Source organism: Peromyscus maniculatus, chromosome 23 (assembly GCF_049852395.1).
Source record: "Peromyscus maniculatus bairdii isolate BWxNUB_F1_BW_parent chromosome 23, HU_Pman_BW_mat_3.1, whole genome shotgun sequence".
Lineage (NCBI taxonomy): Eukaryota > Metazoa > Chordata > Mammalia > Rodentia > Cricetidae > Peromyscus > Peromyscus maniculatus.
Window position 1 is genome coordinate 36,417,564 of NC_134874.1, and position 15,850 is coordinate 36,433,413.

A 15,850-nucleotide genomic window follows, 5' to 3' on the forward strand; every position below is an offset into this window, starting at 1 on the left:
GGATATCAAGCAAGGAGAAAAAGAGAAGGATGCCGGGGGCCAGCCACCTAGCCACAAAGCCAGAGATGGAATAAGAAGAAAAGATAGATATATGGAAATAGAGAAAGGTAAAATCCCAGAGGCAAAAGATAGATGGAATAATTTAAGTTAAGAAACACTGACTAGAAACAAGTCAAGCTAAGGCTGGACATTCATTAAGAAAGAATAAGACTCTGTATGATTTATTTGGGAGCTGGGTGGCAAGTCCCCCAAAAGATCCAAAGAGCCAAAAAAAGGGAGTAAAGAATAAAAACAAATAACAATGATCCACCACAAAAATTTAAATTAAATTTAAATTTTAAAGAGCTGTCATCACGCTCAGGAAAGTTCTTGGTACTCTTCATGATATATATATATATATATATATATATATATATATATATATATATATATATATATATATATATATATATATATATATAAACATTAGTGATGACTTGTATAAATAGAACATAGTTCTGCTTTTTCTACTTTCATTTCTGTTGCTTTGAAAAAGCACTCTGACCAAAAGCAACTTAGCAGAGGAAAGAGTTCAGTGATGAATTCAGCACGGGAGCCTGAAGCAAAAACCATGAAGAGAAGCTACCTGCTGGCTTGCTCAGCCTCACACTTAGCTAGCTTCCTTATAAAGCACAGGGCTGCCTGCCTAGGAATAGTACTGCCCACAGTGGACTGGGCCTTACTGCATCAATTCGTAGTCAATACAATCTCCCACAGACATGCCTGCAGGCCAGTCTGATATGGACAATTCTCCAGTCCAGGCTCTCCTCTCAGATGGCTCTTGGCTGTGTCAAGTTGACAAGTAAAGCTACCTAGGATGCATCTGCTATACAAAAACAATTGACATTGATACCATCCACAGCTTCTTTACCATTCTCTGACTTGTGTGTGTATATGGGTAGCTCTCTGCAGATTATCATGTGTCTAAGTCTATGTAACAGCTACACAGTAAGGACACAGGACTGTCCCTCCACCATGGAGCTTCCACTTGTAAGTGTGTTACAGCAGCCATGAATCACCTATCTTTTCTTCCTCCGAGTCTGATCCATTTTTCATTTGGTGAATGTGCTTTTGGGGTCAAGTCTGATCATATTTTGTTCAGCACTCTTCTTTTAATGAGGCTTCATATGTCTCTGCCTCAGTCTTCAACCTCTCAAGTGCTTCTGTTACAGGCATGTGCCACCCCACCTGGTGTATGCAGTGCTGAGGATCAAGCCCCCAGGCTTCATGCATGCTAGGCAAGCACTCTGCCACCTAAGCTACATCCTCAGCTGGGCCTAGCACTCTTATTTTTTTTAGAGCATGTGCATTTAGTTTTATACTTTACATTACCATCTGTGATATGTTTAAAATTTAGGGTATAAAGTATGAAACGCAGGTAAAGTTTCAGGTTGCACCATCCATGTCCAGTTATTTATGTATCATTTGGGGCAAACTGTTCCCTCCACAGAATTCTTCTTATAGCATTATCAAACCTCCTCAGGGACTGAAGAGATGAGTTAGTGGTTAAGAACACTGGCTGATCTTCCAAAGGACCCAGGTTCAATTTCCAGCATCTACATGGTAGCTCACAACCATCTGTAAATCAAGTTGCAGGCATCAGACACCCCCTTCTGGCCTCTGAAGTCACTGCACACATGTGGTGCACAAACACACATACAGACAAGCACACACACAAATGTAAAAAAATCTAAAATATTTTTAGCATATTGGCCCTACTCATGTGGAACTGTTTCTCATTCTATATTTTCTTCCATCGAGCACAATGTCTTTCTCCCTTCTAAGACCACACTTTCTTGGGAATTGAATCTTTACATCATGTGGACTCATTCCACCCGCATTTTTCTAGAGTTGATAGAACTATTCCTGGCCATTTATCTTTTAGCTCGAATCAGAACAAGCTTGTCTATACTGACAATGATCTCAGTTTGTTGAAAATTTGAAATTGACATGAGAAAATAAATGTACTTTTTGTGTTGAATCCTCTAATGTATGACTACTGTGTGCTCTACACCTTTTAGATTTCTTTTGATTTCCACATGAAAATTTTATAGGTTTCAGCTGAAAGACCTGTACATAGTTTGCTAAGCTTGTATCTTAAGTGTAAATAACTTATAACATTTCTGGACATGGTTGGCTATTATGTAATAGTCTTGAGATTGTTTCTAATATAATTGATGTTAAGTACAAACTCAATTGATTTTGAATTGTTGCTGTATCATAAAACAATCACCAGATTCACTTATTATCCCTATAAATTCGTTCTTTGTTATTTGATATGTTCTACACAGACAATTACATTGCCTGAATATAAGAATACTTTTGATTATTACTTTCTTCTTGCACTAGCTGGTACTTCTAGGATGATACTGAATGACAGTGGTGACAGTAGACTTTTTAGGGGGCAAGGTTTTGAGGCAGGGTTTCTCTGTGTAGCTCTGGCTGTCCAGGAACTCCCTTTATAGATCAGGCTGACACAGCAGACGTTTTAAAGTTGCTACAGAACAGTGGGTGAATGTTCAGACTTTCACCATTAAGTGTGAAGTTGATTGAAGGATTCTGGATAATCCTGTTTCATGGAGTGGAACAAGTCTATATCTACCTGTAGTACTGAGCTTTTGTTATAGAAGAATATTGGAAGAGTCTGTGAGCACAAAATACAGTTCTGGGAGCCAGGTGTGGTAGTGCATACCTTTAATCTTGGCACTCAAGAGGTAGAGGCAGGAGAATCTTTGTGAGTTCAAGGCCAGCCTAGTCTACATAGTGAGTTCCAGGAGAACCAGAGCTACATAGTGAGATCCTGCCATAAAGCAAAACAAAACAACAACAACAAAATCTGTGTGTGTATGTGTGTATGTGTGTGTGTGTGTGTGTGTGTGTATTCATTCCATTTACTCAATGTTCACAGATATATGTGATTGAAGAACATTCCTAGTAGAGGAATAGAATTATTTTTCTTTTTCCTCATGTCCTTATATAGAAAATTAAGATAAAAAATAACTTATATACAATTGTATTATTTCTTGAAATATCAAATCAATATTTTATAGCATTTATAACTTTTTTAAAAACTCAACTTCAAGTCATCCAATTGCTCTTACTGTTGACAGAAGTGAATGAGGAACTGACCTGAGCTGATACTTTGCCAAGGCCATTTGCTGTCTGTCACTAATGCATTTTTGTCTGAACAGCTTTGAAGGATGCTGTAGGGCTATCCTATCTGTTCTCATGGATCCTTCAAGGGTGACTTCCATTTAAAATGAGACAGTCATAGAAAGATGTGAAGCTATACCAGGTGTATGATGTTACTGCTATGCAGAGGAATTATGACAATTTAAATAAAAGATTATTGAGCATCTAGTAATGTTCAGACACTTAATATTCAGTATTATTTGTTAAATAAAAAATGCTTGTTTAATCAACTTTCTAGAATTGTGAAGATTATCATAACTTTAATCTGATAAATATCCTTTCTATATCAATTCTAGGCTTTTGGTCCAGTGGGACTTATGAAAAAGGCCATCAGCTTATCTGAGGATGAAGAATGGAAGAGACTTCGAACACTGCTGTCTCCAACTTTCACCAGTGGAAAACTCAAGGAGGTGATGAGGGAGAGGGCATTTACTTATGGAATGAATCTGGGGACAGGTAGAAAACAAGTCCACGTTCCCTTTCCAAGGGTTGGTCCTCTGAGTTACAATTCCTATAAAATGACCTCCTGTCTTCATGCCCAGAGGACTCTTTATAAAATCCACTGTAACATCCCACTCATTGCTTCATGACTGGGGATGATTTGTCTTTCTGGGACCTGAGTTTCCTCGTTTAGCTACAGATTCTGTGCTTTGTGCTTAGATGTTCCCCATCATTGGACAGTATGGAGATGCATTGGTGAGAAACTTGAGACGAGAAGAAAAAAGAGGGAAGCCCATCACCATGAAAGAGTAAGTGGTGGTGCAGTTGATGGGACTGTAAGTACCTAGTGTCCCTTCAACTCTAGGAAAGGGACATCTGCAAACTGACACCAGGTAAAGGCCCCATGTGTGAGTGTGGTAGGAGCCTAGACCCCACTGATGATCCAGCATGTGATTCTGACTGTGTGGCTCCCTACCTGGGTAGCTCATAAATATGAGCTGCCTCAAATGTAGATATTAATTCCTATGTCTCTCTCTACTCAGCATCCTTGGAGCTTATAGCATGGATGTGATCATTGGCACATCATTTGGAGTAAACGTTGATTCCCTCAACAACCCAGAGGATCCCTTTGTGCAGAAAGCCAAAAAGATCTTAAAGTTTTCCATTTTTGATCCGTTTCTTCTCTCTATAGGTATGTACACTATTTCTTCTTTCTTTATATTCCTCCCTCCTACATACCAGTCAAAATAACACCATAATTGAGATATAGTTCACATGTAAAAAATACAAATACTTAAAATATATAATTCAACTTGTTCACCAAAGGCACATGCACCCATCACCATTGTCAACTCAGAAATGTGTTTTCTAAGAAAAAACTACACCTTTTCAGTCTTATCTCTCATTCCTCTTCACCATAAGAAATGTCCAGTTAGCTGTCTGTTCCTGTAAATCTGTCTATTCTGGGCATAGCATTAAAATACAATACAAATATTTTATAGAGTACATGGAATTTGGCAATTAGTTTCTTTCACTTAACATCATACATTCAACAGAATCATCTGTTGCCACTCCCATGTTCCATCATATTCTGAACCATCTGATGACTGAACATTTGTTTTCATGCTTTCTGAGTAGGAAATTCACGTGGAATTGGTGAATTATAGAGGAATTCTATGTTTGACTTGTTGGGCAACTGAAAATCCTTTTCAGGATTTGTTTGTTTGTTTGTTTTGCTGCTATTAGTTCACAGGGCTCCATTTTCTCCACATCCCATATGAAACTTCATTTTTTTCTTCATGATTTTCTTATTATTACTACCTTGGGATACATTTAGGAGTCAAACATTATGGGGGATTATTTACATTTTTAAGACTTTTATATATGAGTACTATATTTGCATTATTTCCATCCCTTCTTTACCCCCACCCCCACCACTCTGCTATATCCTTCTTAATCCACGACTCTTCTCCTATAACTATAATGGTTACATATACATATGTACACATGCTCTAGCCTACTGAGTCCATTTGGTGTTGCTCTTACATCCATGTTTATGGCCAACTACTTGGGTTGGATCACCTATCATGTCCTCATCTTTGGAGAAAACTGACTCTTTCTCTCAATAGTCATTAATTTCCTGTGACTCTTCATCTAGAGGTAAGAGCTTGTGGGATTTCCCCATCCACATAGGCATGTCAACCATTGTTATCATTACACAGATCTTGTCTGGACAACCATATCATTGAGATTTCTTAAGTCCAGTTTCCCTGCCATGTCTAGAAGATGCAATCTCACAGCAGGCCTTCTCATCTTCTTGTTTTTACAACACTCCTCCTCATCCATGATTTTCCCAGAGCCTTAAATATATAGTTTGCATTGTAGGCATATCCATTGATGCTGGACAGTCCATAGTCACTTATTCTCTGTATTTATTTTTTTCTCTGTAGTTCTGTTTCCATTCCTTACTCCAATATATGAGTTGTTAAATCTCTCCATTTTTCCAAGACAATCAGTGAAATTTTTCAAAGAATTTGTAGCAAGGATGAAGAAAAATCGCCTTGATTCAAACCAGAAGGTAAAATGTGATGCTGCTTTCATAGTGCTCAAGATTTGGTTATGATGCTCAGGGTTTGGTCATGTGTCAGGCTGTGAGTGTGTGATTTATGTATTTTCCCCAGTGTTCTCTTAAAAATGAATAGAGAAAACTATGCTTAGAGCAAGATAATGTTAACATTTTAGGGAGAAGAAGAAGAATATAGAAGTTGGGTGATGCTATATGAGAATAATAGAGAAACAGTTTCACATTTGCCAAAAGGAGTGAAAGTTATTATTCCCTGAGATAAGTGCCAATCAAGTAAAAACATTGCTACCACCCTTAATTGAAAAGAGTCAAAAAAATAGAATTTGTACTTACAAATTATATCTACTACTATTATTCTGTCCCTAAAGTTTATATCATCAAAAGATTGGTTTCAGTTTTAAACTTATTTTCTCCAATAGAAGTATGACCATACCTGGTGGAGATTGGCCCGTGTTTAAATTTGAGTACTTCTTGCCTTGTGTGTGGGAATTTTCTTGACAGTGAGGTCACAAGCCACTCATCCAAAAGGTGAATATTTTCTTTGGACAATCAGTTTTCAGGCTGCTAGCCTAGCTCTGCTATATGTAGCCTGGAGGCCACAAAAATTCTGTCTGCAGATCAGGGAGAAGGGCACTTGTGGCAACACTTAGAATTTTGTAGTGCCTGGAGTGTGGGGTAGCAGGCGATGCTCACACAAAACTTGGAAGTGAGTACTAGAGATAGAGTTAATCAAGGAGGCTGTTGGTTAAGGATTGTGGTAAGAGAACAGAGAATTGGAGTTCAGGACTTTTCTGAGCAAGCATGATGATTGAAGGAGTAAACAGCTCTTTGGCCAGGAATCTCCTCAGAAGCCAAAGAAACCTAGATCAGAGAAACAAAGACCAAAAACTGCATTTCTACCAAGGAAATGTCTTGTTCCCCAAGGCTTGCTGATAGAGGCTTTAATTTTCCCTTTTTTAATTTTAAGTATATGGGTGCTTTGCCCACCTGCATGCCTGTGTACCACATGTGTGCAATGCCTGCAGAGGCCAGAAGAGGGCATCAGGTCCCCAGAACTGGAGTTACAAGAGATTGTGATTCACCTTATCAGTGTTAGGGACTGAACCCAGGTCCTCTGCAAGAGCATTCAGTGCTCTTAACCACGGAGCAATTTCTTCAGCCCATACATGCTTTTATTCATTGGTGGCTCAAGTCACACTTGTGGACTTCAAGTGGACATATTCTCAGAAGGGAGGTGAAGTTATGAACCCCTGTTTCAAGTCTGACCTCTCAGCTAGATGACCATCATCATTTTCCCTTTCTTCTTCCAGACCCGAGTGGATTTTCTTCAGCTGATGATGAACACTCAGAACTCCAAAGGCGAAGAGTCCCCAAAAGGTAACCCAGGACACTTCACGATGTGTAGATCAAGAAGCTCAGAGAGAAGAGGGTTTCTGGACATGTGCATGGGTGGTGGTCCAGAATAGAAACTTCTGCCAAATTTCTGAAAGACATGCACATGGATGATATCTATGGTGTCCACGGGAGCTTTATAGAAGTACACTGGTGTAATTGGACCAGAGCCTGTGGGGCAGCCACAGAGAAGCCTTTCATGCCCAGAAGTCCTCAGTGGTTCTGGGTCATCTGTCAGAGCAGATTCAGATTCTCAGTTCCTTCCAATCCCACTGATTCTGAATCTCTGCCTGGGAATTTGCATCTGGGTCCTAATCAGGAAGTATGCTGTCAAGCAGTGGGGATGGTCCCTGGGAGTGAGTGGTAGAACTGTATTCAACAACTTCATCTGCAATTTACTCTGCTCTGTGTAAATTTTATCTGGGAAACTATATACCCAGCTTTTCTTCATCTTTTATCTTTTAAAAAGAGATTTATTTATTTATTATGTATACAGCATTCTGTTTGCATTTGTGCCTGCACATCAGAAGAGGGTACTAGATCTCATTATAGATGGTTGTGAGCCACTATGTGGTTGCTGGGAACTGAACTCAGGACCTCTGGAAGAACAGCCAGTGCTCTTAACCTCTGAGCCATCTCTCCAGCCCCTTCTTCATCTTTTAACCTCCTGGTTTTATATCATCTGTGGATGCTTTGTGATGAAAACTACTATTACTGTTATAGCTACAGAATGACGGCCTTCTTACTATTATTTACTCTACACTAACCAGTCATCACCCAATGTAAAGGAATGTCCTCTTCTTTATCATCTAAAATTTTTTTAATTCTATTATTAATTATTTAAATTTTGTTCAGTTGCTTCTGTCACTGTGATCTCATGCATTCCCTGTTGCTCTCGGCTCTTATCACTAGCTACTTTGCATTCAACTGTCTTATGTGTGTCCACTCATGGCCCTTTTGTGTGACATGGTGGGTCCTTTCTGTTCGTTTTCGTTTCTCTCTCTCTCTCTCTCTCTCTCTCTCTCTCTCTCTCTCTCTCTCTCTCTCTCTCTTTCTGCTCACAAACACCAGAGGAGAATGTTGGTATTCAGCTCTGTTGCTCTCTGTCTTATTCACTTGAGGCAGGGTCTCTAGATGGATGTGGATCTAGTCTAGCAGCCAGAAAGCCCCAGTGAGTGTCTTGTCTCCATTTCCCTACCCTGATGAAGATACAAGAATGTGTGGCCACACCGATTTATGTGAGTTCTGAGGACTTGAGGTCACAAGATAACTTTGTAGAGTCATGCACATGTCCTGACACCCTCTGTCCACCTTTACATGGGTCCACAAATCAAATTCAATCCACCTGGCTTGCTCAGCAAGTACATTTATCCACTGAGCCATCTTATCAGCCCTTATTAATTTTTAATTCCTATAAGAGACATTGATTTGTAGAGCAATTTCTGGTCATAGAAGAACTGAGAGGAAAGTGCAGAGATCGCCAATATACTTCTGCCCATGAGTACATGTAGCACCCACCCCCGCCGTTCACACCCCTGCCCTGCAGAGTGGTGCACGTGTTATAAGATGGACTTACACTGAGATTGTTTATGTAAGGTTGAATACTGGTCTCTATTCTATGAGTTTTGCCCAGTGAATAGTGGTACCCATCTTCCTCCACCAGAAAAACATCCAGAAGATTCTTTGTCTTCACACTGATCATTTTTGGAGCAAGTGTCTCTCTATTTCTCTATAATTCCCTAGAAATGGCCACTTTTCAAAGAAATCTTGGCTGTAAATGGAGTTTCCTTGTCCTGAATGCCCAGTCCCAAATTACTGACTCAGAAGCTGAATATGAATATAAATGCTTGGCCAATAGCTCATTACTAACTAGCATTTAGTATGTTAAGTAACATTTTAAGTTAACCCATATTCAACATTTACACTCTGCCACGTGGTGGTACCCTTATTTCCATGGCATGTTCATCCTTCTCCCTCTACATCTGGCTAGCCACTCTCTGACCCCATCTTGTTCTTCCAGCCTCCTCTGTGTCTGGCTATCCCACCTATACTTCCTGCCTGGCTACCGATCAATCAGTGTTTTATTAGTCAATGAGAGTAATACATGTTCATAGTGTACAGTAGGATTATTCCACAGCACTTGGCTACTCTTAGTGATAGCTGGAATCCCAAAACAGGTCTAATGTGAATATTTCTATTGTTCCTTTCAATGGATGAAGCTAAGAAACCTGAATATCTCTACAGAGACATAAGAAACTTAAATATTATGATGCTCATCCATGTGCAGGGATATAAACAGGTTTGTTTTATCTATCCTTCAGTTTTCCCCAAATAAAACATTAAGACAAATGACCTGCGTATTTGACCTGAATACCATCATTCCACAGGATTCAATTTCAGGCTGCTAGTGATTTGACAGCTACATCGTGGAAGCCCTGATAGTTAACAGTGGGTGGACCTACTGTAGCACATCATTGTAAAAACACCTGGCTTGGCATTTTTATCTTCTATCTAATTGTTGATCCATGTCTCTCTGGCCTAACACAATGTCCTGTGAGCAAGAAAACACTGTTTTCCTGTAGTAGTCACTAAGGCCACCACTAGGCCCATGTGGTTATTAAGGACTTATTGTATGTTTAGCACCAATGATTAACTGTAATTTGCTTAATGAATGAAAAAATACAAAGATCTGAACATGGCTAGAGGCTACTATAGCAGACAAGAAAACTCCAAATGTTGGATTTGTGATGTCATTCAATTCAGTAACATGATATTTGTTCTTACTAGAAGAAATAATTTGATAGCTGTGGTTTTTTTCAGACAAAATTTGTTATGGGTAAATCAGTATTATAGAACTTTCTCATATCCACTTCATATTGTTTTCATTTTGAATTGGATACCATGTCTATTTCAAGGTTCCCCAAATCAAAAAGAACAAGTTCTTTTTTAAAACTTTTTTTGTTTTTGTTTTTAGTTTTTTTATTAAGAGACTTTCTATTCATTTTACATATCAACTGCAGATTCCCCTGTCCTCCCTCCTCCCATCCCCCAGCCTTTCCCACCAACCCATCCCCTATTCCCACCTCCTCCAAGGCAAGGTCTCCCATGGGGAGTCAGCAGAACTTGGTACATTCAATTGAGGCAGGTCCAAGTCCCTCCTCCCTGCACCAAGGCTGTGCAAAGTATCTCACCATAGGCACTAGGTTCCAAAAAGCCAGCTCATGCACTAGGGACAGTACTGGTCCCACTGCCTGGGGGCCACCTGCACAGTTCACGCTAAACAACTGTCTCACTTGTCCAGAGCACCTACTCCAGTACCATGGGGGCTCCTCAGCTATTGGTCCACAGTTCATGTGTTTCCACTAGTTTGGCTAGTTGTCTCTGTACTTTTTGCAATGATGGTCTTGATATCTCTTGCTCATAGAATCCCTCCTCTCTCTCATTGACTGGACTCCTGGAGCTCCACCTCGGACCTGGCTATGGATCTCTGCATCTGCTTCCACCAGTCACTGGATGAGGGTTCTATCATGACAGGGTATTCAGCCATCCTATCACCAGAGTAGATCAGCCCAAGCACCCGCTCAACGATTGCCAGTAGTCTATGGAGGAGTCATCTTTGTGGTTTCCTGGGGGACCTCCCTAGCACTCTGCTTATTCCTATTCCCATGGGGTTTTCATTTATCATGGTATCTCTTTCCTTGTTATCCCACTCTGTTCCTTATCAAGCTGGGATATCCCGCTCCCTTAAGCTCTCTTTCCCCTGACCCTTGTCCTCCATTAACTTCCCTCACCCCGAGTTTGCTCATGTAGATCTCATCCATTTTCCCATCACTGGGCAATCCCTGTGTCTTTCCTAGGGTCTTTCTTGTTATCTAGCTTCTCTGGAGCTGTGGGTTGCAGTCTGGTTATCCTTTGCTTTACATCTAGTATCCACTTATGAGTGAGCACATACCCATGTTTGTCTTTCTGAGTCTGGGTTACCTCACTCAGGATGATTTTTTTTCTAGTTCCATCTATTTGCCTGCAAACTTCAAGATGTCATTGTTTTTCTCTGCTGAGTAGTACTCTGTTGTGTATATGTACCATATTTTCTTAATCCATTCTTCAGTTGAAGGTCATCTAGGTTGTTTCCAGGTTATGGATATTACAAATAAGGCTTCTATGAACATAGCTGAGCAAGTGTCCTTGTGGTATGATTGAGCATTCCTTAGGTATATACCCAAAAGAGGGTAAATCTGGGTCTTGAGGGAGGTTGATTCCCAATTTTCTAAGAAACCACCATACTGATTTCCAAAGTGGCTGTACAAGTTTGCATTCCCACCAACAGTGTAGGAGTGTTCCACTTGCTCCATATCCTCTCCAACATAAGCTGTCTTCAGTGTCTTTTATCTTAGCCATTCTTACGAGTGTAAGATGGTATCTCAGAGTCATTTTGATTTGTATTTTGCTGATGACTAAGGATGTTGAGCAATTCTTTTTTTCTTATTTATTTTTTTTTATTTTATAATTAAATTTTACATATCAGCCACAGATTCCCCTGTCCTCCCCCTCCCACCCCTCAGCCTTCCTCCCCAACCCACCCCCCAATTCCCACCTCCTCCAAGGCAAGGTCTCCCATGGGGAGTCAGCCCAGCCTAGTAGATTCAGATGAGGCAGGTCCAGTCCTCTCCTCCCTACACCAAGGCTGAGCAAAATGTCTCAGCATATGCCCTAGGTTCCAAAAAGGCAGCTCATGCACCAAGGACAGGTCCTGGTTCCACTGCCTGGGGGCCTCCTAAATAGTTCAAGCTAATCAACTGTCTCTCTTATCCAGAGGGCCTGGTCTAGTACCATGGGGACTCCTCAGCTATTGGTTTACAGTTCATGTGTTTCCACTAGTTTGGCTATTTGTCCTTGTGATTTTTCCAATGATGGTCTTGATATCTTGCTCATATAATGCCTCCTCTCTCACACTGATTGGACTCCTGGGGCTTGGCTGTGGATCTCTGCATCTGCTTCCATCAGAAACTGGATGAGAGTTCTTCATGACAGTTAGGGTGTTCGGCCATCTGATCACCAGAGTAGGTCAGTTCAGGCCACTGCCAGTAGTCTATGGTGGAGGTATCTTTGTGGATTTCTGGGGACCTCTCTAGAACTCTGCTTCTTCCTATTTCCATGGGGTTTTCATTTATCATGGTATCTCTTTCCTTGTTCTCTCACTCTGTTCTGAGACAGCTGGGACCTCCTGCTCCTCTGCTCTCTTTCCCCTGACCTTTGCCCTTCATTACCCCCAACCCCAGTTTGCTCATGTAAATCTCATCCATTTCTCTGTTGTTGGGTGATCCTTCTATCTTTCTTAGGGTCCTCTTTACTAGGTAGCCTCCCTGAGGTTGTGGGTTGCAGTCTGGTTATCCTTTGATTAAGGATATTGAGCAGTTCCTTAAAAGTCTTTTAGCCATTTGAGCTTCTTCTGTTGAGAATTCTCTGTTTGGCTCTATAGCCCATTTTTAATTGGGCTGTTAGGTATTTAAATGTCTAGTTTCTTGAGTTCTTTATATATTCTGGAGATCAGCCCTCTGTCAGATGTGGGGTTGGTGAAGATCTTTTCCCATTCTGTAGGCTGCCATTTTGTCTTATTGACCGTGTCCTTTGCCCTACAAAAGCTTCTGAGTTTCAAGAGATCCCATTTATTAATTGTTTCTCTCAGTGTCTGTGCTACTGGTGTTATATTTAGGAAGTGATCTCCCATGCCAATGTGTCCAAGACTATGTCCTACTTTCTCTTCAATCAGGTTTACAGTAACTGGATTTATGTTGAGGTCTTTGATCCACTTGAGCTTAAGTTTTGTGCATGGTGACAGATATTGATCAATTTGCAATCTTCTATATGTTGACATCCAGTTATGCCAGCACCATTTGTTGCAGATGCTTTCTTTTTTCCATTGTATAGTTTTGGCTTCTTTGTCGAAAATAATATGTTTATAGGTGTGCAGATTAATGTCAGGGTCTTCAGTTTGGTTCCATTGGTCCACAGGTCAGTTTTTTTGCTAGTAGTAAGCTGTTTTTACTACTGTAACTCTATAGTAGAGCTTGAAGTCAGGGATCGTGATGCCTCCAGAAGTTGTTTTATTGTACAGGATTCTTTTGGCTATCCTGGGTTTTTTGTTTTCCATATGAAGTTGAATATTGTTCTTTCCAGGTCTGTGAAGAATTGTATTGGGATTTTGATGGGGATTGCATTGAATCTGTAGATTGCTTTTGGTAAGATTGCCATTTTTACTGTGTTAATCCTACCTATCCATGAGCATAAGAGATCTTTCCACTTTCTGACATCTTCTTCAATTTCTTTCTTCACAGACCTAAAGTTCTTATCATACAGGTCCTTTGCTTGCTTAGTTACCCCAAGGTATTTTATATCATTTGTGGCTATTGTAAAGGGTGATGTTTCTCTGATTTCTTTCTCAGCCCATTTGTCATTTGTATATAGGAGGGCTACTGATTTTTTTTAGTTAATCTTGTATCCTGCTATATTACTGAAGGTGTTTATAAGCTGTATAAGTTCCTTGGTTGAATTTTTGGGGTCACTCAAGTATACTATCATGTCATCTGCAAATAGTGAAAGCTTGACTTCTTCCTTTCCAATTTGTATCCCCTTGATCTCCTTATGTTGTCTTATTGCTTTGGCTAGAACTTCAAGTACTTTACTGAATAAGTATTGAGAGAGCAGACAGCCTTGTCTTGTTCCTGGTTTTAGTGAAATTGCTTTGAGTTTCTCTCCATTTAATTTGATATTGGCTGTTGGCTTACTGTAAATTGCCTTTATTATGTTTGGGTATGTTCCCTGTATTCCTGATCTCTCCAAGACCTTTATCCTGAAAGGGTGATGGATTTTATCAGAGGCCTTTTCAGCATCTAGTGAAATCATCATGTGTTTTTTTTTTCTTTCAGTTTGTTTATATGGTGTAGTACATTGACAGGCTTTCTTATGTTGAACCAACCTTGTGTCTCTGTGATGAAGCCTACTTGATCATGGTAGATAATTGTTTTGATGTGTCCTTAGAGTGTGTTTTCCAATATTTTGCTGAGTGTTTTTGTATCAATGTTCATGATGGCGATTGGTCTGTAGTTCTCTTTGTTGCATCTTTGTTTCGCTTGGCAATCAGAGTATCTGTAGCCTCAATAAATGAAGAAGTTTGGTAACATTCCTTCTGTTTCTATTGTGTGGAATAATTTAATGAGTATTGGTATTAAACTCTTCTTTGAAGATCTGGTAGAATTCTGCATTGAAACCCACTGTTCCTGGGCTTTTTTTGGTTGGGAGACTTTTAATGACTGTTTCTATTTCCTTAGGGGTTATTGGACTATTTAAATTGTTTATCTGGTCTTGATTTAACTTAGGTATGTGGTACCTATCCAAAAAATTACCCATTTCTTTTAGATTTTCCAGTTTTGTGGAGTACAGGTTTTTGAAGTATGACTTGATGATTGTCTGGATTTCCTCATTGTTAGTTGTTATGTCTCCCTTTTCATTTCTGATTTTGCTAATTTGGATGCACTCTCTCTGCCTTTTGGTTAGTTTGGAGATGGGCTTGTTTATCTTGTTGATTTTCTCAAAGAACCAACTCTTTGTTTCATTGATTCTTAGTATTCTCTTTGTTTATATTGTATTGATTTCAGCTCTCAATTTCATTATTTCCTGGCATCTATTCCTTCTGGGTGACTTTGCTTCTTCTTGTTCTAGAGCTTTCAGGTGTGCTGTTAAGTCACTAGTGTGAGATTTCTCCAACTTCTTTCTGTGGGCATTTAGTGCTATGAACTTTCCTCTTAGCACTGCTTTTATAGTGTTCCTTAAGTTTAGGTATGTAGTACATTCGTTTTTATTGATCTCTAGGAAGTCTTTAATTTCTTTATTTCTTCCTTGATTCATTGGTGATTCAGTTGAGCATTATTCAGCTTCGATGAGATTGTAGGCTTTCTGTAATTTTTGTTGTTGTTAAAATTTAACTTTAAACCATGGTGGTCTGATAGAATACAGGAGGCTATTCTATTTTTTTGTACTGTTGAGATTTGCTTTGTGACCAAGTATATGGTCGATTTTAGAGAAGGTTCCATAGGGTGCTGAGAAGAAGGTATATTCTTCTGTGTTAGCATGGAATGTTCTGTAGATATCGATTAAGTCCATTTGAGTCATAACATCAGCTAAGCCCCTTATTTTTCTGTTGTTTCAATTTGGTAGATCTGTCCAGTGGTGAGAGTGGGGTATTGAAGTCTCCCAATATTAATGTGTGGAGTTTTTTGTGTGATTTAAGCTTTACTAATGTTTCTTGTACATATGTGGGTACCCTTGTGTTTGGGGCATAAATGTTCTGATGAGTATGCAATGTCCTTCTTGATCTCTTTTGATTGATTTTAGTTTGAAGTCTATTTTGCTGGATATTAGGATAGTTACACCAGCTTGCTTCTTAAGACCATTTGATTGGAAAGACTTTTCCAGTTTCTTCTATGATCTTGTTGAATATATTTTCTGTGCCTTTGAATTGGTATTCTTCTCCTTCTTCTATCCCTATTATCCTTAGGTTTGTCCCAGATTTCCTGGACATTTTGTGGTATGACCATTTTTGACTTTGGTATTTTCTTTGACTGATGAATCTATTTCCTCTATTGTATCTGCTACACCAGAGATTCTCTCTTCCATCTCTTGATTCTGTTGTTTATGCTTGCATCT

At 39.6% G+C, this 15,850-nt stretch overlaps 1 protein-coding gene across 2 annotated transcripts in view; it reads left to right on the forward strand.

The window, feature by feature from the left end:
* The window catches only part of LOC102915864 (cytochrome P450 3A25), a 43,703-nt gene that overhangs the window by 15,856 nt on the left and 11,997 nt on the right, over window positions 1-15,850 (forward strand). For both annotated transcript variants that reach the window (XM_076561089.1, XM_006997336.4), the window contains 5 exons: window positions 3,528-3,641; window positions 3,892-3,980; window positions 4,215-4,363; window positions 5,622-5,749; window positions 7,066-7,132. In XM_076561089.1, the coding sequence (XP_076417204.1) occupies window positions 3,528-3,641; window positions 3,892-3,980; window positions 4,215-4,363; window positions 5,622-5,749; window positions 7,066-7,132 (547 nt within the window). The remainder of the gene's footprint in view (window positions 1-3,527; window positions 3,642-3,891; window positions 3,981-4,214; window positions 4,364-5,621; window positions 5,750-7,065; window positions 7,133-15,850) is intronic.